Genomic DNA, 24,562 nt, shown 5'->3' with positions numbered 1-24,562 from the left:
TATTGGAAAAAAGAAACACAGGCATTGCGCAATGATGTAGAAAAATGGAAAGGTTGGGGTATTTCGATATTCGCACGGGCTACAACATGCAACTTGTTTCTGGTGAGCAAGCTGTGGTACGTAATGCAGGTTTTGCACTGCAGTAGAATAAGTGTACAGAAAATACACAGAGTATTTGCAATTTTCATATGGAGCTCTGTATGGGAAAGATCAAGCCGCACAAACCTTTTCAGAAAAGTTAGAGATGGTGGACTCGGATTAGTTCATTTGTACATAAGACAACTTGTCAATCGTTTCCTTTTTCTGCGTGATGTGGATGACCCCTTTTTGAGAACTGTTATACAACTAAGGTTATCTAGAGTGCTGCCGGGATTTCTCGTATCATCATCAAATATGCAAGGACCAATACAAGGGTATTTAAAAGAAGTTGTTTCGTCTTTCCGCTTTTTGTCAGTAAGATTTTCGTTGGAGTATCTGGCTGAAGTACCACGTAAAAAATTGTATAGAGACCTTGTCGATGTTTTACTGCCTGATCCATTGTACCGTCAGCTATATTGTGCAGGCCCAGGACAGGATGTTCTGAAACGTGTTAAAAGAATGCTTGTAGCGCCAGGAGTCAAAACTTTTTTCTTTAAATTACATACTGGTACCTTACCAGTTAAAACGTGGTTGCAGGATAAGGGAATATTCGTGCCATGGAGCACAAATTGCCACTTGTGTAATAAACCGGAAACAATTGAACACATGTTTATAGATTGCTGGAGCGGGGTCTTTTTCTGGGATATACTGCAAAGAACCTTGAAAAAAGAATTACCGTTAAGTCCACATGGCATCCGTTTTCTTTCGGTTAAAAACGAGGCAGGTGTACCTTATGATCTTATGCTTCTGGGCCTGCACAGTATATGGAAAACCCGATGTGCCTTTGAAAACGCGGATGTAGAAGTGCTAGCTGTGCGCCAATATTTTTGCAAATCTGTGTGCCATTTTCTTGAAATGTTGAAAAGCCAAGAGGATGTGCCAGACTGGATTGGGTGCATTGAGCGATTGTTACGAATGCCCAAGTATTGATTAATAGTCAGCCAAGAACTGACGGTACCTCAATAAATTCTGTGGGTGTATTTTGTGACGCACTTGAATATGGACCAATATGTAAATATGTAAAATGTGAACAGTCATGATTTGCAAGGCAATAAAGAAAAAAAAAAAAAGGCAGCTGTGACGTAGTTGGTTAAAGCAACACATGAACTGGTGAGGTTGGTGGTTCAAGTCCCGTTGCAGTTATCAATACTTTGTCTTTTTTTTTTGTTCACGCATGTATTGTTTTAACATTTACGCCTCCTCATCAGCACGACTTGCTGCTGGTGGTGGTCCCGTCCACAGGCCCTTTAATAATGGATCTTCGATGACTCTTGCAGGATTGACTATATTTATTATGATAAAGTGTTTTGCAAATTGGTGCTCTTAATCGGCGAGACACAAAAACTCGAATGCAGCTGGCTGCATTGGTTTCTTCAGCACAGGTGTCGGGAATGTTGATTTCCACGGTTTATCAAAGTTTTGATGACAGAAAGGTGCACTGCAACGTAGTCTCGGGCAACTTTTTTATGTCGCTTAGTGTACCATCACCTGACGAGGTAACCGGCAGGCCGCTTTCTTTAAAAATACTGACGTGTCACTGCAATGTTCTCGGCGATCAGCACTTGGTAAACAATGCCCAAGGGCAAGTGCCGACGGCGTTAGCCCATCTAACTACAAAACAGCTTGTCTGCCTTGCTCAATAACACACGCGGCCTGTCACAGCACGGGAGCATTCACGTAGCAACGGATGAGAACGGCCGTACGTGTTCGCACTTGACAAAACAGACGGCAATGCAGTAGCTCTGGCCTTCGGAGATCACAGGCTTCGTAAGAACATTACAATAAAATTGTTTCCATCCATCATATCAACACTTTGCCGACGCACTGGGGTTTCATGCATGTGCATCCGGTCAGTCACACGTGAACCGTGCGAAAGCAGTTATTTCATCGTCGACCTTGTACTTCGCGACAAGCAAAACTCGGCAGGAAGAACACTTTCACCTTTGACAACACCACGCTTGGCATTGCAATCTAGAAAATGCAGTACGTCCAACGACTGTAATCCGCACATCATACTGAGAAACTTTATGGCGCACACACTCAGATGAAGCTGCGGCGCGGTGGACGGCCGCGCTAGCTCCAACCACCAGGTTCAACTAAGCATCCAGCAATCACATGAAGCAGCGACGACACTCCAGTCCTCCTTGGGAGTGGCCTGGGCCATGACCACGATTTCATCGGAGTTTTCACCACCTAACACATCGCAGGCGGCTATCATCTCGCAGTGTTTACCTTTCGCAGCTGCAGCGCTCATGGCGCCCTCTGTATTCAAAATACTTGTAATATGTATTTAAATAACAAACCTAGGCTAATCGACTCGTTAAACACCTGTTTAGTAAAAGTTTTGTAGGTTTAATGCATTACGCACGAATAGTTTACACATTTAACTAGCTTTAGGTAATATTTTTTTAAGTGACGTCACTTTCGTGCGGTGCAGCAGCCACTTCTGTGTGGGGATGGCTGCTGCGCCGTGCGGCGCAGAAGACGCTGCCTATAATAAAACAATATTGCTGTAAAAAATGAATAATTACCTACAAAACTGACTTTAGCGCGTAGTTTTTTTTTTGTTATTTAAATCTAACAAAACTAACACATGAGCATGAGAATAAGCAAAAAACATGTGTACCAGCTCGAAAAACTTAAACTGTGAATCTAATGCATCGTGAACAAAAGGCATACTCATCGTTGTCAAGCCTAAACAACGTGCAAAACATGTGTATATTTTACCGTACCTTTCAGCGTTTAGATCATTGAGCTATTCCAACCTGTTTGTAAGGAAGTGGAAAAAAGCCACATATTCGACAAAAGGGCAGAGCGATAAATGCTGCAGAAACATATTCGAATGTTCTACGATGCAAGGCTAGCATTTTTAAAAGCAATAATATTTGTAGTAAACATGCGCTTGCTAAGTGTTAGCTGAGCAACTAGCGACACCTAACGACAATTCAGAGAACGGCGTGAGTTGAAAGACTAGCGACATCTGTCGTCGGATTGGGGAAGCATCAACTGTGCTTGGCTTGCGAGACGGAAAAGAGAGATCGCGTGACGTCTGGCGTTCGGAGCGGTAGGACGCGCTCGGGAAAGAAGCCGTGATGCAATCGGTATGAATAGTTATTAAACCTGTTTGTTTTCCATCAGTGATCATGTCATCGTGTCCACCAATCCCTGGCAAATGTAACTTATTTTCGGCGATGCTGTCATAGCGACACATTGCAATGTTATACGAAGTGAGGCTGGCAGTCAACTCACTTAGATCCGATTTCACGTAACTCTACAACGCTACAAAACGCTAGTGTAAGAGAGCACGGCTGCTCCAGGTACACTTTTGGCATCGTTTTTTCGTGTTGAGAACGCAGCCTGTGGAAGTTCCCACCTGCTATGGGGGCACAAGCTGCGTGCTGATCGTTGCCGCGATAGCGCAGCAACCATGAGAACCCCCCCCTCCTCTTTGTTCACTCTGGAGATAAGCACGCACGCAGACGACCCTGCCCGGAAAGGTGGTGTTCGCTCCCCTGAGAGAGGCGGCTAGCGCATCCTTTTCCGTATCTATATTTATCTATATACATACATATATGTGAATGACAGAGGTGGCAGTGAATGGCAAAAACCAGTCGGAGACTACCCATATAATTGCTATTGCAATACTATAGTTGGGCAGTAGGCAGTGTGCTCCTGTTTACTGACCTTAGCATTATCTACTAAATGCCAACTGCAAGTTCTGCAATTTCTTGTGGGCACACAGCCTGTTCCACCACTGTTGGTGAAATATGAAGAAATTTTAACTATGTCCACATGGTACCCATTCAATGTAAAAACAAGTACACGAAATAATGTAGATCATCATTACTTGTCATTTTAAATTCCTAACACGCGATCCAGTACCTTCATATACGGGGTGGCCATTGAATGGTTGTGCAGCACGAGCAGTTGGTTTTTTACTAGCAGGTGCTGCGTGTGTCCGCTTTAGGCAAGAGAGGGGGAGGGGAGCAACAGTTTTGCGGGTGTCTTTCTGGGCCGACACGAGACGCGAGCATGCGCAGTGGGGGTGAGGGTGGCGCGACTGCCGATGTCGAAGCACGAAATCGTGCGACCAAAAAATTCCCCACAATCAAAAAAAGCATAACAGCCTGCACTGAATAAAAAGACAAAAGTCTTACTTGTCATGGTGAACATTTCTGTGTCCTCCAAGTGAGCTTTTGGCAAGCAGTAAAACTTCATTGCAGGTGAATTGCTGTAGGTACTGTGACAGATTACAGCACAAGAAATCTCCCTGCTGCAAAGCTGAGCCATGGAGCCACCGTTAAAGAAGAAATGTTTCATAAAACTGTGGAAAAAACACGAACGAGCTGGCATGAATGCTGCCACAAGTCACCGCGTTCAAAAGCTGATATCACCTCACGGATGCATGCACTGCCGCGAAAGGCGTTCCCATCTGCTGAAAGTTGGAAGCGCAGGGTGCCCATAGTCGCGGACAACTTTGTCCCGTGTATCGGGATGGTAGTTCGGTGGCAAAATGTCGAAGCTGCCTGCTTGCAAGGCATGCAACAAGTTACCAGGAGTGATGGCCGAATGTGTGCCCACGGCCAGTGGTTCTACCAATGTCCCACAGGCGCTTCTAGAGCAGTTACTTTTTATAATAAATAAATGCGTAAGCAACAAAATAAAACATCCATAATGAGTCTTATTTCAAACTTTTCTTGTTATATATTTTGTGAAAAAGCTTTAAGAGAAGTTCTGTTGTTGTTCTGTAATACTTAGATTTCGTACAATGTTTGTAAATATTTTAATCTCTTGCTGTTTCGTACTTGATAATTCTTGTTGTTGCACTAATAGTACTGGGGTTATATACATGCTTTTCTCTTTGGTACTCGATCATTCCAACATAATAAGCCTGCTTTGGAAAAAAATATACAGGGTGCAGGGAATAATAACGTACAGCGATAGGACTGGTTATACTAAAAGGCCGAAATGCAGAACATGCGCCAACATTTGCTCGAACAGCACCAATATTGTCAGTCGCTTTATTCAGTGGCTTCTTGCCGGCATTCTCTGCTTTTTCCCAGGCCAAGTTATTTCATCGGAGATCTTGATGGCGAGTGAGCCGGGATGCCCTATCGAGTTTCATCGCATTCCTATCAGCCGCTGCGACGAAATGTACGACAGCAAGTGCACAGGTCAGCGATACATGCCGTTCCACAGGGCCCACTATGACGTGAAAACTGGACAGTCACCTAACAATCCCCGCGAGCAGGCAAGTATTCTCACGTGCATTAGTTGGCTCTTACAAATGCCTATTATTACTAGAAATGCATAGTGAATCCACAGCACAGCATGCCGCTTGAGCGGCAGGGCCTTCCTGGGCTGCAGTAGTATCTTTGCTTTCAGTTATAAATAAGAAAAATGACTTGATAACATTGCAGCGGCCTAGATCACTTTAAAAAAATAGAGCATTTGGGGAGTGTTTGTTGTACACAACAATAATCGTCATCTACTTCGAGTACTTTTTTCGCGGTATCACCATGGTCCTGGTGGTTTGCGGTCGTGAAGTAGGCGCGGTTTATCAGTGTGATGTAGCATTCCTGATAAGAAAGTGGCCAGCCCCGGGTTCTCAAGAAAGAAAACGTGAGCTAGTCAGATGTGGATTATCGTTCTGTAGCAGAACTGCTCCCCGAATACTCCATTTTTTTCTCGGGGTGGCACCTCGATCATAGATGCTTGCTTTGGATGCTGTTCTACCAGACAAACTATAGTCAAGACTGGACACTTGCCCAACCACACTCGTGAACAGGCCATCGCATGGATCAATGAGGGGTTCAATGAGGATCATTGAACCTCTTAATGAAGGGTTCCAAGCGCTTCATTCCTGACACCAGTTATTTTTGCTTGGGTCCAGCAAGACCTCATTTATGGCATTTCCATCACAGAAGTGATGTTAGCAAAGTGCCCGTCAGGAAAGAATGAAAAATAGAAACCAGGAGAAAGACTTTTGCAGATTAAGATTACCAGGGAGTCATAGCCACGACCTCTTCGACCGCGACATTAGGTACCGGGTGCCCTACCTAATGAGGTACCAATAAGCATGCCACAAACTCCAGGAAATGCCTTACATATCTCACCTTTTCTCTTTTGGACATTACCGGTACTGAGCCAGAGCAGTGTATTGTACTGCACTATGAGACTAATAGAGAGCTTGTGCCATGGAAGCTGTTAGTGCAATATTGTAGGAAAGCCTTCGGTCAAAAAAATGAGCCATCGGGGTGATTGTCATGTTTTTTTACGAACAGCAGTGTGTTGAACGTGAAAAGGAACCTACCTTCCTTTGGGGAAGTGCCCCGTCCGTCAATCTGTCGGATAATGGATATGAGTATCTTCTCAGTTAGGTTGTCATTTCAAGGTAGGAATAAGGTGGTCTGGTGCATGCGCTATCATTTGTCCTTTCATCTGAGTATGATCTCCTTGCCCTCTTGTATGTATATATATTCCCACCATCTGTGAAATAAAATTGGTTGTAAGTGTGCGCTCTGTTCTATCTCTTGGCTCTATCTTCCTTCTGAAAACGTTCCTTGCACACTGAGAAAGTATATTTCTTTAAAGAAATGCAATACCAACCAGCCCAAGTAGCCACTCTTTTGCAGTATATTTCAAGTACATCGTGCTCTTTTCTCTACCCTGCCTGTTCGAGACTGGCGTGCATAAGTTTGATCGTTGATGCAACGTGCAAAGCCAGGCTTTACGCCTTTTCGGTGAAGAATTCTTACCTACCACCGGAAGTTTCACGTCTTTTTGGTGGACTGCAACCTTTCTGGGGCCACAAGAAAAGGATATGCAAGATGCCAAAAAGAGAAGCTTGGAGACAGGTGAGATTTTTCATCAATTTTCTTCTTGCCAATAACCTGAAGCAGGGTCCCTTCAAGAAAGCGAAGAAAATGTTCCACCAGGATCTGCGGAAGGCCTCGCAAACGGCTGAGTTTCTTTAGTGTTTTATAGTGATAAGGCTACCAATGAAAACATCGAAATTGCCCTTTTTGGGGCAGAAAGTGGTCGTTCTTGGCAATGAAATGATTCCAAATGATGTGGAGTGCTTTCTAAAACTCAGACCAAAATACTGCGTCGATTTGAAGCTTGATGAACTGAATTGTTCAGTCTCGTCAGGCAGGCTTCGGGAAGAACATAAGCTGGTGAATTTGAGAGCTGCGTTCAACAGGCAGTCAAGTGTCTGCCCAAGGAATCCATGAGAGAAGGAACTTTGAAAATTCCGCATGTCGTGTCTGCTCTTAAAAAAGCAGACATCAAGCTACTCCAGCCCGACAAGGAAGGAGGGTTTGTTCTGGTTCCAGAACCACTCTATAGAGAAAAGGTGGTAGCAGCCTTATCAGGGCACTTCAGAGAACTGCCAAAAGTAGCTCTGGCAAAAGTAAAGCGAGAAGCTGGGAAGCTGTGCCAAATAGCTGGGCTCACTAGATTGGCCCTGTCGGTGAGGACATGCAGAGGTACAAGCCTCTCTGTCTTCTTCATCGCCAAGACCCACAAGAAACTGTGTCCTTTTTGGGTCATCGTATCGGAGCGTGACTCCTGGCAAAAACTTGTTGGAAAGTATCTAAAAATGCATATTACAGCCCTTACCATTGAAGATCCGTTCATCATAAGAAACACCAGGACGTCTCAGACTTCCTATGTGATGATTGTCCCCTAAATGCCTGTGCATTTTCCGTGGATGTTAAGGACTTAATTTATTCCCTACATCAGGACATTCTGTGTGAGAAGGTGAAACAGTGCATCCAGCGATATGGTGAGGATGTTTTTTGTAAACTTTGTGGAACCGACGTAGATAGCTTTTTTGAACTTCTGAACTTTTATTTGCAGTCCTCGTTCGTCACGAGAAATGACAAATGGTACATTCAAAGACAGGGCGTGTGTATAGGTTCTTGTTTAGCTCCAGTCCTCAGTGACATTTTATTGGCTCGTTATGACAAATGCATACAAGTGAGGGTTGCTGAGACACATACCGTTTAGTTATTCCGTTATGTTGATGATTTTTTAATCTTCTATGGTGCAGGACAGTGTGACACAAGGCAGTGATTTTTAGCATTTTTTCTGAAAACATGACCAATCTGCAGCTGACAACAGAGTTTCCTGACAATAACCGACTTGGATTTCTAGACTTGGAGCTTTTGTTTCTGCCAGAACGTGTTTGCTGGCAATACGCTCCCCGCTCCAAGAAGGCCCTGTTATCCTTTAGTTCACACACTCCAAGCTTGTTAAGCGAGGAATCACCAAAGCATGTATGATGACATCATTGTCAAGGTCTTGCCATCACCAGGTTCAGACCAGTTTTGGCAACCAAGTTCACAGACTTAGGAAAGCAGGCTTTCCTGATCACTTTTTCTCGGGCATATCAGAATCCCTTCTGAATGTATTTAAGCAGGGCAAGAATGCACGACACGCATCTCAGGACTTGCAAAAGTCTAAAGTGTCTGCCATTCCTTATGTGCACAAAGTTTCGAACTGCTTAAAAAGAATTGTTGAGAAAACTGGGGTAAAAGTTGTCTTCACGGCAAAAAACAAGCTGAGCTCTCTTTATAAAAGAGTTAACTACAAAGGATCTTTAAATGTTGGGTGCAATACGAAGCATGCAAAGATGTTTGTAGAATGTATTGTAGGCATTGTGGATCTGATTTATTTATTATGTGGTCGATACTATATCGGTCAGACGGGGCGCTGTCTGAACGATTGCCTTTTGGAGCATGCAAATCTGATGCGCGTATTAGTGGGCAGCCACTTGGCAAGTCACTGTGAAAATTGTGGGTGCACACCGAAGTTTGATGAATGCCAAGTAATGGCAACGTATAAGAACAAGAGGGCACGTGAAATATATGAAGCTTTTTTGATTCGCAAAGTAGGAACTGAGTGTCTAAGTGTCTTGTCCGTCAATCTGTCTTATAATGAATACGAGTATCTTCTCATTTAGGTTGTCATTTCAGGTTAGGAATAAGGTGGTCTGGGGCATGCGCCATCAATCGTCCTTTCATTTGTGTATGATCTCCTCGCCTTCTTGAATGTATATATATTCCCGCCATCTGTGCAGTAAAATTGGTTGTAAGTGTACGCTCTGTCCTATCTCTCGGCTTCCGTCTGAAAACGTTCCTTGCATGCTAAGAAAGTATATTTCTTTCAAAAATACACTCCGTCACGACATGTATGTGCCTTGTAATTATTTATTTTTGTTTTTTATTTATTTATTCATACTGTCAGCCCAAGGGCCTAGACAGGAGTTGGGGTTACTTATCTGGCACGTACAAAGAACATATGTGGAAACAAATTTCACACTGTACGCTCAAGACGCATTCTATATGGAAATAACAAAAACAAAAACGCAAAACTGTGTCAGAATACATCCCGCATAGGTCACGGATAAAAGAAACATGTTCGAATACATCTCGTACACGTCACCAGAAAGAGAAAAAGGATTTCAAGTGATATAGTACATATTGAACATATTGATATAGTACATTGATATATATATATATTGGTATAGTACATATTGATATAGTACATATTCAACTGCCAGTGCTTTTATTTCTTCGAAGAAATAAAAGCATTTGTCAATCAGCACTTTTGTGTGTGTTCGTTCCTATTCGTTCTTCCAGTTTGGACAGGTCATATAGCAAAAGCATAGTCTCTGCAGGTTTTCATGTAGGGGGTGACTTGGCTGTGAGACAGGGCCAGTAGTTCTTATAACCTCGCGACGATATGGGAAAATTCAAAGTGTCCAGCCATCTGGCCGTCATGCAGAGCAACCAGGACTTCTGAATGCAACGCTGAAGGTACTATGATGAGGTAGTTCGCCTTATGTGGCGAGAAGTCTTTTTTAGGGGGACACCGTTTCGCAGGGAAAACGACACCAGTCCCCCTGTGGATATCTTTGGAACAACGGTAATCATGTCTTCGAGGTAGTTCAAAAGAACATTGAGTTCCGACTTGGCTGGCTGTCGATCGGCGAAGTCATTGACGTTTAAGATTCTCAAGAAGTAGACCTCATCTTCGTTGTCTTGTAGTGATGGGTCAACGAGGGCGCGGGACGGGCACTTCTTATCCAGTGAACCACAAATATCCATGGTATGTTTCTCGTGCACATTGTAAATGTCTTTTAGATATTCATAGAAATCCAAATTATGAAGATTACATGCACTCACGACTATGAAAAGCTCAACCGAGTAAGGTTGTAGGTACGTTGCACGTGGGCACTGAATGGACATTCAATAGATATACATAGACATTGTCATTTAGTAAATAAAAGGCTTTTTATGCACTTCGCATGCTTACCGCATGTAGTTGATGTGTTAGACCTGCAGTCTCGTGGCAGTCTTGCTCATTGCCACTTAGCTGTACTTTATAAAAAACATCAAAGGCGAAAGCTGGCCATATTGATTGATATTTATCATTATTATTGTTGTTATTATTATTATTATTATTATTATTGCAATTTTTCTGTACATAAATCTTATTATGTATTTTTGTTCATGCATTGTATCCCACCCTGCTAAAACTCCTGAAGGAGTTGCAGTATTAATAAATAAGAAAATAAATACATGGGATTTAATGTCATAAAACCCCCACATGATTATGAGAGACGCTGTAGTGGAAGGCTCCAGAAATATCGATTACCTGGGGTTCTTATACGTGCACCCAAGTCTGAGCAAACGGGCCTACAGCATTTTCATCTCCATCGAAAACGCAGCCGCCGCAGCCAGGATTCGAACCCAGGATCTGAGGATCAGCAGCCGAGTTCCTGAGCCACTAGACCGCCGCGGCGGGGCGCGGCTGGCTGGATTGCTGTCAGACAAGAAATTTAAGGCCAAGGCCAGCCTCATGGTGTTGATGCTTTTTATAAGTGTAGCACACCAGTTAAGAGCCAGGCTGCAGTGGGAGCGCAGGTCTCTACTACACAAAACTATATGCGCAGCAAGTCTGAAGGAAGTGCGGGACTGGGATCAAGTCGGCTTTTTTTTTTCCCTTGAGCTTCGTTTTGTCCTCTCTCTTTTTTTTTCTTTTTGAACTTCTGTCTTTATTTTTTCTCTATTTTTTGTCTATTTTTTGCGCCCTTCCTACTTTATTACCTATTTCTTCTTTTTTTATATCTTTAGATTTCTCACTTAATTCATTTTTTCTATCTTTGTGGTTTTGCTTGCGTTATGTCAAGGGAATATAGCCCATGGGCTCCTAAAGTGCTTCAGGCCTAAAAGCACCTTTGGGTTGCATGATTTCACGCTATTCATGTACAGCAGCACTAACGTGACGCATGTTAGTTTTATGGACGTTAGCTTGTTATGTTTCCTCGCGCATGTAAGTGTATGCATTACACAAGCTCGAAAGTTACATGTCCATTTATGTTCGAGCATTTTCTAGATTTTACGTGCCAGTATATATTTATCATTCTAAACGTCAACTAAAGTGGTTTTAGAAGGAGAAAGTTCTACATTATTTGTGACATTATATTGTGATGTCTAGTTTTTGTCTAAGAGAGAAGTGCATACGACGTTAATAATACGTAGGCTTTCTAGACTGTAAAGATGGCAAATTATAGGGATCTCGATTAGATGTTATTGATAGATGTAGACGTATGGATCTTATTTATATGTTGACAGGATATCAGTGGTCTATTCCCACAGCTTTTAGCCTTGGCGGCTTTGCAGTTTTGTCAGATAAATGCAAATTTGCATTCAATTGAATAGTGTCTAGACATGAGTTAGGTGGCACAGGTTGCTTTAGGTTTCCTTCAGGTCGTTGCTAGGCTTTAGCTGGGTAATCCTCGTTTGTTTCTTTCCACCTACTATTTTTCATTGTGAAGTTATTGAAGCCCAACTAGCCATTGATTGGCGACAACCCATGCATGAACATGGGGTGTCGCCGGAACTGAGGATTTCAGCCACGATGAAGCGCAAACACATGTGCACCTGTACAGCTATGTTTCAAAGGACCGTCGAGTGTTCTGAAGGTCGATGTTTATGCAGAGGAGAAGCTGGCATCGTTGGCGGACATTGGGAGGTTAGGGCAGAAAGAGAGAGAATGATGATAATCATAGATATGTAGAATGGGTTGCAATAGAACAAGACTAGCCGATGCTAGGCCAAGAGAGAAAAGCTAAATTCAACGGTGGAATAAGTACTGAAAATCGGCAAGGTGAATTAGAACAGGCAAACAGTGAAATGAGCAGGAACGAGGGACAGATTGAAAAATTGGGTTTCAATCATTATCGCAAAATATTACAAATGAGATATAGAACAGGAGAAGAGAGCACAGAATTGAATTCTGGCTGCTCATACTTCAGTTACAAGCAAATAGCAAGTTTAGATGCTTCATTCGATGAAACGGTAGGCAAAATACCAGGTAAGAACTGGCATTGTAGTAAGCTGTTAGCTCTAATGGCAAGCGAGAGAAAAACTATTTCCTGTGAAGGAAAAAGAATATAAAAAAGCTGGTGGAACGAGAGAATTCGGGAAGCAACGTGAAGCATCACGGGGGTTTAGAAAAGCTGAAAAGCAGTAACGACAGCATGGAGTATTCAACGAAACATGGGAATAATATTTAGAGAAAGCTTCACTTTACAGAAATAGATGGGGGCAAAAGTTAACGGTAAAAATGAACTCTGGTTGACAATGAAACATAAAAAAAAAGAAAAAAAAGCAAAGAAGGCTTCGCCCAGAATATTTTTGAGCTACATTAAGACACTAGGTGGGAAGCCTGTCACAGTGCAGTGATGTGAGCTATATGAAGGATGAAATTAGAAAGATGCGGAAAGGTTTAGTGAAAGGCAGGGAGGTTAACCAGAAAAAAAAAGTTCCGGTCTGCTTCTCTGAACTGGATAAGGAGATAGAACATGATCAGTTTATTTCTGGGCTGTCATTAATTAGATGTGGTTGATTCCATTAGTATCCTTGAAGTGCATTTTTCATGGCACCTTATGGGCAATGTACACGTTGATAGTCTACACTCTAAAATGTCATCTGCGATTGATGTTCTTGCAAGTATGTGATCTATTTTTTCTGCTAAGGTGAAAATTATGATATACAGTGTTGTGTACTACAGGATTGAGAAGTTTGTGCAAGTTGTACTTACTACAGAAAAGAGCCTTAGGATATATTGCTGCTGTACATTATCTGTTTTCTACAAAACTTCTTTTTCCAAAATATAAAATTCTTCCAATTTTTTTCTTTGTACATTTTTAGGCTGATATTTTATGAAGAGTTTGTTAAGCATGGCATATACCACAAATAATCTTGCTAAGCTAAATGTGAACTGATAAGTTCGACTCTTCTGGCTCAAATATGTTTGAACTGTACTCACTCCTAGAACTGTATATAAAGAGCAGTCATTGTCCTATAGGCTAAACTTCTCAAACTATGAAACTTTGATCCTTTGTGTAAACAAAACTGTCACATTAAAGGCTTCACCCAGCTCATTTATTTTCCTAAATAAATGCCCCGCAGCAGTGGTCTAGTGGCTAAGGTGCTCGGCTGCTAACCTGCAGGTCACGGGATTGAATCCAGGCTGCGGCGGCTGCATTTTCGATGAAGGAAAAAATGCTGTAGGCCCGTGTGCTCAAATTTAGATGCACATTAAGAAACCACAGGTGGTCAAAATTTTCAAATCCCTCCACTACGGTGTCTCTCATAATCATATGGTAGTTTTGGGACGTTAAACCCCACATATCAATCAAACAATATTTTCCTGAATAGTACATCTCTCTGAATTTTCGCCATTCTTCTTATCGATTGTTGCTTTTCCATGTTCATACCGCTTCATGACTATATAATTCACTATTCTCTTTCTATTTTGAACACTTTCTCCATAAATTTTGTACTACTTTATGCAATGATATAGTACGTACCTATGAGTTTGGTATTCTTTATGCATGATTGTTTGTTATTCCTGCTGCACTGCCAACTTATAACAGGGTCGGGACCTCGTCAAGCTCTCGAGCTTTTAGTGTCCTGTACTTCTCTTTTTAAAAGGAAATTGATTTATTGATTGATTCAAATGGAGAGAAAAAGAAAAGGGGACTGGTTAAAGAGAAAAAAAAAGAAATTGTGCACACGCTCAAGCACGGGTCAAGCGTCATAGTCGTTTTTCAAGTTCTGTTGATCGCAAAACTCTAAGAAGTGGCTTTTGGCTGGCTGGATGAAATTAAGTGGAAAAGTGTCATGAGCTTAGTTAGCATATGGAAGGTAAAAATCAATTTATTTAGAAAGTCCAGAGGTCTTTTCCGGCGGGTAAAACTATGCAGGAAGGCACAACAGAAGAAGAGCTGGAAGAATGCAATGGGAAACATCCCAAAATGCACAGGCCCTTGTTAAAATGGCATTTCTACTGGCATTATCAACGAACTATAGAGCACAATACCAAAGGACCACTTTTGGAAGCCGTTGCAAAACACGAACAGGACAGGCAAAACAGAAAAATTGGCAGAAAATTCATGGGAACCTACGGCAATCTACGAAGTTAGAGGGGAGAAGCGTAATGTTTGTTCAAATATAGACCACATTAATTAATAAATTTATTTATTTATTTGTAAAACCCTCAGGGTACATTTGTACATTATAGAGGGGAGGGGCGGAAATACAGATGAACAACAAAATAACTACAGGATTATGTAAACGCATTTAACATGGAGATAAATATAATGATGCAGGGAGTCAAACTAATGATCAGAACATAAAAGAACATAACGATGTTTTGGGTTACCGTGATAGTGTAGTAGTTACGGTGACGTGAAGGTGGCGGGTTAAATCCCGGTCGCAACTGTCAGGTTTTAATTGAAGCAAAATGGTTGAGACACGTGTATTGTGAGGTATGAATGCCCATTAAAAAACACCAAATTATTGATATTGCAGCAGCACTCTATTACGGCGCTCCTCATAATCATATTGTGGTTAAATGTTAGACTGTTGATGTAAAAAAATATTATTTCGGGCAAACTGCGTAATAAATAACGTTGGCATGCCCTTAATCGATAGCCCATTTGTTTGAACATAGCAGGTATAAATATTTAGAGTATCAAACAGATGCTTATATGGAGTTTTCTAGACCTAAATGGGAGTACAAAAGCGTTAATCAAACAATCTTGCTAGAAATGAGTAGGCATAGAGAACGACAATGTCCATATCTACACGTATGTACCACCTGTTTCAGCTCATAATGGTATTAGCATAAAAATTTGAGAGTTGAATTCCTTCAGGCTACCAAGCCTCCCAAGTTATGACGCTCTCTTTAAGTCACGAAAATTGGTTCTCGTTGTAGTATGCAGAAAAGTGAGTGCTTTTATTTGTATGTGCCTATTTCGGAGTTCGGATTTACCTCGCGTGTCTTTCTGTACTTGACCGCAGATCACATGCCACAATTTATGAAAGAGATTTGCTTGTTACTATTTTTGTCCTGGTGATTCACCACGAAGCTTCACTGCTGCTTCAGAAATCATAAATCAGCATAACTCGACTTTCATTTACAGTTCCTGAAAAATTCGTAAACAGGAGTTGTGTTGAGCCGACGTTCTGACACAACCCCTGTTTACAGATTTTTTGTCGCAAGCTTCCATTTTCCCCCTCCTACCGTTTTGAGATTTACTATTTCTGTGGCACTATTTTCTGTAAATACTGTATAATGCTCATAACTTGTCTGTGCATGCCTTGTCACTGCTAAGCACACTAATTGTTTGTCCTACCACCCCTCTTATGTCCTGCACAAATAGATTCACATTTGTCTAAGAGTGGCCTGCTAAACGCTTCAGCTGCCGTGTTCTCCAGAAATGCGCAAAGACCAATGTCATAATCATACCAAACATGGTCAAATGTACTTCATGCTGGGTCCTTGTGCTATAATTCAAGCACGAACAGGTAGATGCTGCGGGCGACAAGAAAGTCGACAGCCACGCGATCCGCTGCTCTAGACAAATGTGATTATATCCATACTATGAGAACCTACACTGTAGTTTCTGTTGACATTGAGTGCCACCCTGGCGAGTGCGATTGGAAATATTTGGCCTTACGAACAAATGCTAAAGTTAACCAAATGCTAAAGTTAAAAGTATTTTTAATAACAGAACAAAAAATCCAGAACATGCATAGTTGACTCCTTTCGGCATCGATTTCCATCAATGCACATGTGCTGGTGCTCTGGAAAATATTACAAGTCTTTTAATTAAAACCTGCCTTGAAAATGTTCAAGAAATCACATGAAAACTTTTGTTGTGCAAGCATTGCATCTCATACTGTATTACAGATACCGTATTTATTCTACTGTAATACAGCCATGATTGTAACATGAAAAGTGACATTTACTTACATCTAGAAAGAAAAAAAAAGTTGAGTTGCGCTACTCGGTACGGGAGGGTCGACTCTAGTTGCAAAAATAAAAAATATTAAAGAAAAATAAAAGCTCGCGTCAAGTTCGTGTAAATACGGCATTAGATCTGTCACGTTCACAGTTCCAGGCTGGTTACGAGACGATTATTGCTAGGAAAACCCTGATAATCCACGCATATTGCATCACTGATCACACATTGCATGTTAACCATGGAATCACAACAAAGTCAATTACCGCCAGGTTGTTCAAAGGCATTCTTTTTTTTAAAGTATCAGGCTTAGACGACGACAGACCTTAAGCTTGCGAACACCCTGAAGATGGCGGGGAGTTGACTATGTTAAAGCACAACTGCTGCGACATGTTTGCATTTCGGCTAACATTGCTATTCTTCGCATCACACTGGCCTTTCATGTGAAAGTTGCCTTAGACATTCATTTCACGATTCACCGTCAGCTTCAAAAACTGATTTGAAAGACTGAGATGCGAGAATTTGTGGGTTCACGCTAGTCATTGAACATACCATAAGGAAGAGGGCATAGGGAAACAGTTTCTGTTATATATAGTGCAAGAGCTGTGACTACCAACTACGTAAATGTAATATCCTCGTTCAAAATAGCTGTCACTGGGCCGAATGCTACTTCTGTGGTGCCTGAGAAACTACGAATTTTACTTTAAAGCGAGTGCATAACAAGCAACCAGCACACTACATTGAGCTTTGCAAGCGCTATTCGAACACACTTACTTGTAAGTTTTCGCCATACAATGCTTGGCATACATCGACAAGTCACACTGTTTCTTCCCCGTCATAGACGTACTTAAAATCAAACAGCGTCCGTCCTTTCGACAGCACGGTCACGCGAAAGTATCTAACCGCGCACAACACATCGCTGAAATGGTAGGAAAGAATAATTATTGGAATCTGTGCTCGCTCGCTGCGTCCCAGTTTTCAGTGAAGTGTCCAATTCTTCCTTGTTATTGCGCCTGCCCAAGTACCTACAACATGAGGAACACAGGGCAAAGCTGGAGGTATGCAGAACGGAGTTCACCATGGGTTTCAGTGCAAGCGACGTGTACGAGGGCACAGTAAAACATGCCCAAAGTACACCCTGTGGTGCCTCTACCCTACTAGCTGGTTCTCAGCCAGCTCGCCAGGGCAGCGCATCATGTAAATTTTAAGTGTGCATGAAGGAAGGGTAGGTGCCCCACATGAGCAGCGCTGTTTTCCCATAACATCAACTATGTAACGTGCTTCGTTTTGCTTCGCTGAGTGTGAGGCGATTGGCTTTAGCTGGTCTAGACATAGGTACTGCTTTATTGAAAGAACTTATTATTATTGTTATTATTATTTTTCTTCCTATTTCCTCACTGAATCACAGACGAATCTTGCCACCAGCTGGATCGACGCTTCGTACGTGTACAGCACGAGCGAGACGTGGGCGAACACGATGCGCTCTTTCGAGAATGGTACCTTCCGTGTGGGGGAAAACGGCTTGCCACCCAAGAACAAGGAGCGCGTCCCGCTCTTCAACTCACCGCCCGCGCGCTACCTGGGCGTCATGAACCCGGAGCGCATGTTCAGTGAGTACTTGCTTGCTCTGATTGGGAAACCTCACCAAATAATTATTCCAGGAAGCCTGTGCTAGTATGTGTACGAGTTTTTTTTTCTGGCATAAGCTTGGGCTAAGTGACAGTGGTAATTCAAGATTTCGTGCGCACGCCGCACGCGCGCTATATCGTAGGCCATTCATAAGCGCCATCTGGCAGATTACTGCCAGATGGCGCTTCTGTCTCACACAGCGCCTCCAGTATCCCATTCACCGGTTTTCTCCCACAGAGCATCAAATAAATGTTTTTTTCGCTCTCTCCAAACGAAAGACAATCATCTTTCGGTGATGTTTGTGAAACATGCAGATACAGGGCAATTTTTTAACGCTTTCCTGGAGACTGCATTATGGCTGCACAGGCGTTTGAGCCACTCTATGTTAAACCATAGAGTTAATATACAGACTCTAGAGAAAAAGCTGGGCCGGGGAAGCTATAAACAGCAAAGAGTGCTGACATCTTGGGACATTGTCAGTGTTTTCATCACAATACTTCAAAGAAGTAGTAAATTTGGATTTTTGAAATATATACTCATGTTTTTGCAGTTTTTGAAGGAAGAGGCGAGCCACTGTTTATGCTCAGCAGGTCAGCAAGTCTATTAGGCCACACATGCTCCTGAGCACACGCCAGAGGCCGCAGCTGCTGTGAGGTGTAACCTAGCAGAGCAATACCGGCTGCTCCCGCGCTCTACACAGACATGGATGCCAAGTTTCACAAAAGGTTCCTGACGGACGTTACTATTAGTTGTTCGGGTGGGAAACATGCAGTGGTCGAAGAAAATGAGGGTGCATTCACCTATGTGAAAAGCAGTTATGTTTTGGCCCAGCGCTCACTGCTTGCTCGTGCATTTCATGAAGTATTTCACAAACGGTGATCTTTGTCTTTTGAATAACGCAGTTCTGGGTGATCCACGCACAAACCAGAATCCAGGCCTGCTGGCCTTTGGAATTCTGTTTTTTCGGTACCACAACGTGCACGCCCTACGCATCAAGGAGGAACATCCAGACTGGACTGACGAAGACATTTTTCTGCATGCCAGGAGGCATGTAATTGCCGCTTTGCAAGTAAGTGAGCCTTGTAACTGTCTCCTTCTAGCTGCTTATTGCTCACTGAAATGCCTAAAGGCACAAGCCGTAAGAAAAGTTGGTGCTGCCTATTGAAAGGCAGCACTCATGCCATGGCGTTCTTGGCACAGAGCCAGGACAGTTCAGAAAATGCGAGCGGATTGGTGCAGCTGTTCAAGTTTAAACGAAACCACCAATAAGGCAAAAAGAAATCAATAAGGCAAGAAGAAGAATGTTATTCGGTTGATCATGGCTGTGATACTAATGAATAATAAACACGGAAGAATGTTACTCTAGGCCACAAGTTACCTCTTTTACTTTTAAACAATACAGCAGACTTCATTTGTTGTTTTAATTCCTTACAGGTAAAGCACTTCCCAGGTGAAAATTTTCTTCTGTATGGCTATTGGTTCCAGCATTGCTGCTTTATTAGGACATCTCTGTAGGTCATAGAACCTGCAGGCGATGAAACCAGCAGGCAATGAAACCAGCAGCTGATGGAACCACTAGCTGATGGAACCAGTAGCTGGCGGTTGTTGCGCAGTGTTTCAGGCAGTCGGCCAACTTGTTACTCAAGGACATGGAACACATTTCCAAACAACAAAACTGGCAATAAGCTTAATTCAAGTTGCATATTGTCAGCTGCAAGCTTTATTGTAGCTCAAACCAGCTGAAATACGACCTGCTTCTAACTGGAAGGTAGTCTCTTCGCAGCTGAACAATTATCACATTCCAGTTTGGTAATACTTAGTACAGTGGACTCCCAATAAACGAAACTCGCTTAAACGAAAATGCCTCATTAATGGAACTAAATGGGCTCATATGGCTGGATTTCTGTGTGTTGCACAGTAAAATTCATCGGTTAATTGAAACAGTGCTTATTGGTCACCTACGGTTTAATGGCACAAACTCTAAACACAGCATAGACTCGCTCATGCCAAAGGTAGTCTCGCAACCATAGCAACACCTTGAGATGGAGACAAGCCAATTCAGTAGCCATTCTCGCTTGTGGCTGTGGGTAGAGGTGTGCGCCGAGGGGTCAGCGCTACGTCGCTACCGCCGACGCCAACCGATCGGCGTGCCATTTAAATAGGATTTTTTTTCAGCCTACGTTTATTTTGCACCTTCTGGCACCAGTTTGGCCTTAATTCTGTCCACATCGCAAACGCATCGAAATCAGTTCACTTGCAATTTCAAGTTAAATAAGTGGACAATAACAAAAAGCTTCTCGAGTGCTCCTTGGATTAGATTTAAACGTGAATTTTAAGATACTTTTGAATTCACTGTATTTCAGTTAATCCCGATTGGTGACAGCGCTGATGGTGGTGTTTGGCGAGGACTGTCGACATATTCTAGCTGACGAGAATATGTATTATCTGAGGTGGGCTTTGAACAATGTTGAAAGGTGTGGAAAGTCGGTTCTGGAATATTTATAGTTATGACTGTGCAAGCGTGTCGAAGAATAAAGGCAGTTCAAATGCAAAAGATGGGGGCCAGAACTGGCGACAGACAGGGTAGAATCACGATGTGTATGGAAGATATTGTTATAACTGAGGAAGGGATAGCTGTTTAGGGCATATTAACAAAAAAAAGTAAAAAAAACTGGATCACATGCATGGCCTTTAATAAAAAAAGAAAGGTAAAATGACCATTATTATACGAAATTTTCTATCAAACAGACGAGCCCCATTGGATCGCCAGGTGGAGCAGATCAATAATATTGGACGAAATGGTGATCACCATAAATTAAGTTTGTGTGAACTGTGAAGTAACGCACAAAAGATTAATGCAGACAAAACACAAGCGTGGGCTTGTATTTCCAACGTGCTTTGTCCTGCACACCGCGCGATGCTCCATTCCGCGCTATCAAACCAAGTAATCGGCTCTCCTTCACCAGTTTCTATCTTGAACGTACTAATTCAACCAACTCTAGATGCAGATTTGTCACAACCATGTTTCAAGAAGGACTCCACATATGTAGCTAGCTCGGCGAGTTGGTTTATAATCTTTTCGGAAGAACAAACAAAGGAGCTCAACCTGACAAGACATCGAGGAAAATGTTTATGACGGAAAGTCCACAAACGCATGTACCAGCAGCACACTCATGAAAAATAGGCTGAGGTGTTCCACAGCTGCACACCAAACACTACAAAGACAAGAAGCGTGTCAAAATGGTACAAACAGCACACTGCCATTATCAACGCCACATGCACCCGCTATTTAGCAATGCAAATTCTTTACCTAGCTGCAAGGACAACTGAAGGATCACTTATGCATGCGTTGCACTTTGCCTTTTTTTGTTTTTAGGGCTTCAAAATCTTCACGTTCAATCTAGATCTTTCTTTGCCAATGACACTGATATATTGGGGATGCAGAGGATAGTGAAGAAGTCAGTTTTGTGCCTGAAGGTTGTTCACACAGCATACAGATGTCACTAGGCCTCGACCAGTCAGATCTCTGTAAACACGGCCGCATGACAAAGGAATTTCTTTCAAATCATGTCATTGGCAATGGATAAAAAAGATTGAACGCAAAACTCGTGAAGCCATCCGAATAAAAACAGATTGAAGTGTCATGTGTGAGTGATCCCCCAGCTTTCCTCACAGATAAAGAACTCGCGATATAGATAGCGGGTATACTTGGCATTGATATTTTGGTGTTCCATGGAAATCAGCTGCTTCATACCACCTTCAAACATTTGTTTGATAAAAATGTACAGTTAATTGTGCAACTGTGGTTTAGATGACCGTTTTAAGCATGTGCTTCTGGTTCATTTTTGTAGGCATCTCTTTAATAACATTTAGTATTAGGTCCAGCACTTGTATTTCCTGGTTACTACGCTGCATTGATGTTTTTCGTTGGTTTCTTACGTAGATCGATAAAGATAATTCCTATTATCGTCATGTAGGCATAGCTACCATCCTTCCATTCTTCCTCATTATTCTATATTTCATCATCGTGAACGCACACGAAAGGTCTTCACCAACGCGTGCCGTGAACGAGAGATGTGTTCCGATTATAAGTCTGCAAACTTACTGATGAGCCTATCAGAGGAATTGGAAGACTCAGATTGAGGTGTGAGTCAGACCCTGAGGGAGTCCGGCTGAGTTATACTTACGTTAGCCTCAGTCCTGGTTAGCCCGGCTGAGTTTTACCACTGTGAGTTCGAGCGAGTTCCTAGTTTGATTCGCCAAGATTTTGCTTAGTCTGGGTTGTTGTAAGTGCTATGCGAAAAAAAAAAAATTTAATGAGGGCATCTTTTTATTTTGATGACCGATGGTTACAAATATTTATAATCTCATTTTATGGCGTGCCTTGTAGTCGTGTATGTGCCGGCTTGTAATGCCACAGAATTGATTTTCCAAATTGTAAATCTGTCTAATTCTCCACATTTCTGGAGCTCGTTCCATTAAAGGTCCTTAACCACTTGCCCACATCTTCGAATAGAAGTGCTGATAACCTTTACCTAAAGGCACGGAATGAAATAGTGACATAAAAGCACCAGTGAGATTAGATATTGACATTAAACTGCTAACATGAGCAAGAAGCTAATGCACACTGCCTACTTCCAAAGTGCACAGCTATTTGTAACTTTGTTTTCAGCGTATTTGGTAGTGGAGCTAATGCCGTTTGCACCGGCGTGATTTCACAATTTGAATTTAGAATTTCAAATTAGACGTCAGAGGTTTATCCTAAAAAACCTGTAAGTTTTAGTGAAGTAATAGTGATTTTATGCATTGCACTGGCTTAAACTTTAATGCTAATAGGTAATGCATTTATAGTGTACACCGTTCGCAGACTATGACAAAGTATAATGAGCAATTTATGCTCATGCATGCTAGAAAACTCGTATGGTCTTTTCTCAGAGAAGAACACATATCGGAATAACGAGAGGAAAGACTGAACAATTTTTTGTAACTTCATTATTATGTATCTAGTGTGATTCACAATTGTTCAAAATAAATGAATATGCCTTTAAGAGTGCATGAAAGTAGCTTGTGCAGCATGTCCTGAAACATAAGTAACTCAGGGGAGTTTCATTACGCAACATTGTGATTTACATTGGGTTTGATCTACAATTATGTACGAGCCCCGCCACGGTGGTCTGGTGGCTAAGGTACTCGGCTGCTGACCCACAGGTCGCGGGTTCGAATCCCAGCTCCAGCGGCTGCATTTCCAATGGAGGCGGAAATGTTGTAGGCCCGTGTGCTCAGATTTGGGTGCTCGTTAAAAGAACCCCAGGTGGTCAAAATTTCCGGAGCCCTTCACTACGGCGTCTCTCATAATCATATGGTGGTTTTGGGACGTTCAACTCCACCTATCTATCAATCAATACAATTATGTACGAAACCAAAGGAGAATGAGCACTGTATTCCACCTTCATAAATCATGCGGCTTGCAAGGTGACAGGGCAGCAGGATTCACGAGCATCGAGCACCCCTTCACTCTCTCCTGCATTGAACTGCTTGTCCTCAGACGCCGCTTCCATTTTTGCATGAATAAATGTGGCGACTTGAAAATTACGAAGCACAAAACAACATATTCACAAGAACGAGAGAGACGGGCTGGGCGCTTCTGAATGCCCTTTTGAAGAATTGCTCTGCGCTAAAAAAATTTCTAATAGCAATGCGCCATCTCGACGGATGAACATGCTCTAACCCCAATTTTTGCCCGATCAAATGCTTTTAAATATAGTTTTTTTCCTAGAACTGTCGATGACTGGAATTGTTTGCCGTGTGACATCTTTCATTCTAATAAGTTTCTTGGTGACCTTGAGTGTCACCTTCTTTCTTAACCTTTTGTTTCTTTTGTATTATTGTCTGTTGTTTTCTTCAATTACGTTTTGATGTATCCACTCCTGCTTGGGCCAGCACATTGGCCTGCAGTATTGTGAAATAAATAAAATAAAATTTCAAGTTTTGTTAAAAATGTAGTGACAACACATGCTATCAGCTTTTATATCACTTTCTGCATTGTGATACGTTGAAAGCTTTCCGAGTGGGTTCCAAGAAGGAAAAGGGCAGGAATTAACACACTGCTTCTGCCGTGCGCGACACTTAGTCACTGACAAGAACGAATTCCTTCAAACTGTAATGTTGTCAAAGATTTTTGTGACCTGCTGAGAACTTAAGGAGCTTCTAAATATTTTGCCAGCACGCCTGCAGTTCAGGACTTTGTACCGACACAGCATACCAGAGTCCCCTTTTTTGTATTTTTTTTTTTCTTATTCAAACTCCTTTCCATTCATAGTCAGGTTTGATACGTGGAAGCACTTTCGGCGGTTCCTCACCAGTCACTGTGTTCGCCCAGTTCATTCTGCGAAAAGCTTGACGACATGGGCTTTTCTCGGGCTCAAGTTACTCATACCCGAGTTTTTGCATTATTTGTACGCCCCAAGG

At 42.2% G+C, this 24,562-nt stretch overlaps 1 protein-coding gene across 9 annotated transcripts in view; it reads left to right on the top strand.

Annotated features, from left to right (window-relative positions):
* Nucleotides 1-24,562, top strand: part of Duox (dual oxidase) — a 545,810-nt gene that overhangs the window by 209,931 nt on the left and 311,317 nt on the right. For all 9 annotated transcript variants that reach the window (XM_075889290.1, XM_037429312.2, XM_037429311.2 and 6 more), the window contains 3 exons: nt 5,202-5,389; nt 17,874-18,075; nt 18,997-19,163. In XM_075889290.1, coding sequence (XP_075745405.1) covers nt 5,202-5,389; nt 17,874-18,075; nt 18,997-19,163 — 557 coding nt within the window. The remainder of the gene's footprint in view (nt 1-5,201; nt 5,390-17,873; nt 18,076-18,996; nt 19,164-24,562) is intronic.

Source organism: Rhipicephalus microplus, chromosome 1, assembly GCF_043290135.1.
Source record: "Rhipicephalus microplus isolate Deutch F79 chromosome 1, USDA_Rmic, whole genome shotgun sequence".
Classification (NCBI taxonomy): Eukaryota; Metazoa; Arthropoda; class Arachnida; order Ixodida; family Ixodidae; genus Rhipicephalus; species Rhipicephalus microplus.
Note: the sequence above shows the minus strand (reverse complement) of the source record. Positions and strands in the feature narration are given on the sequence as shown.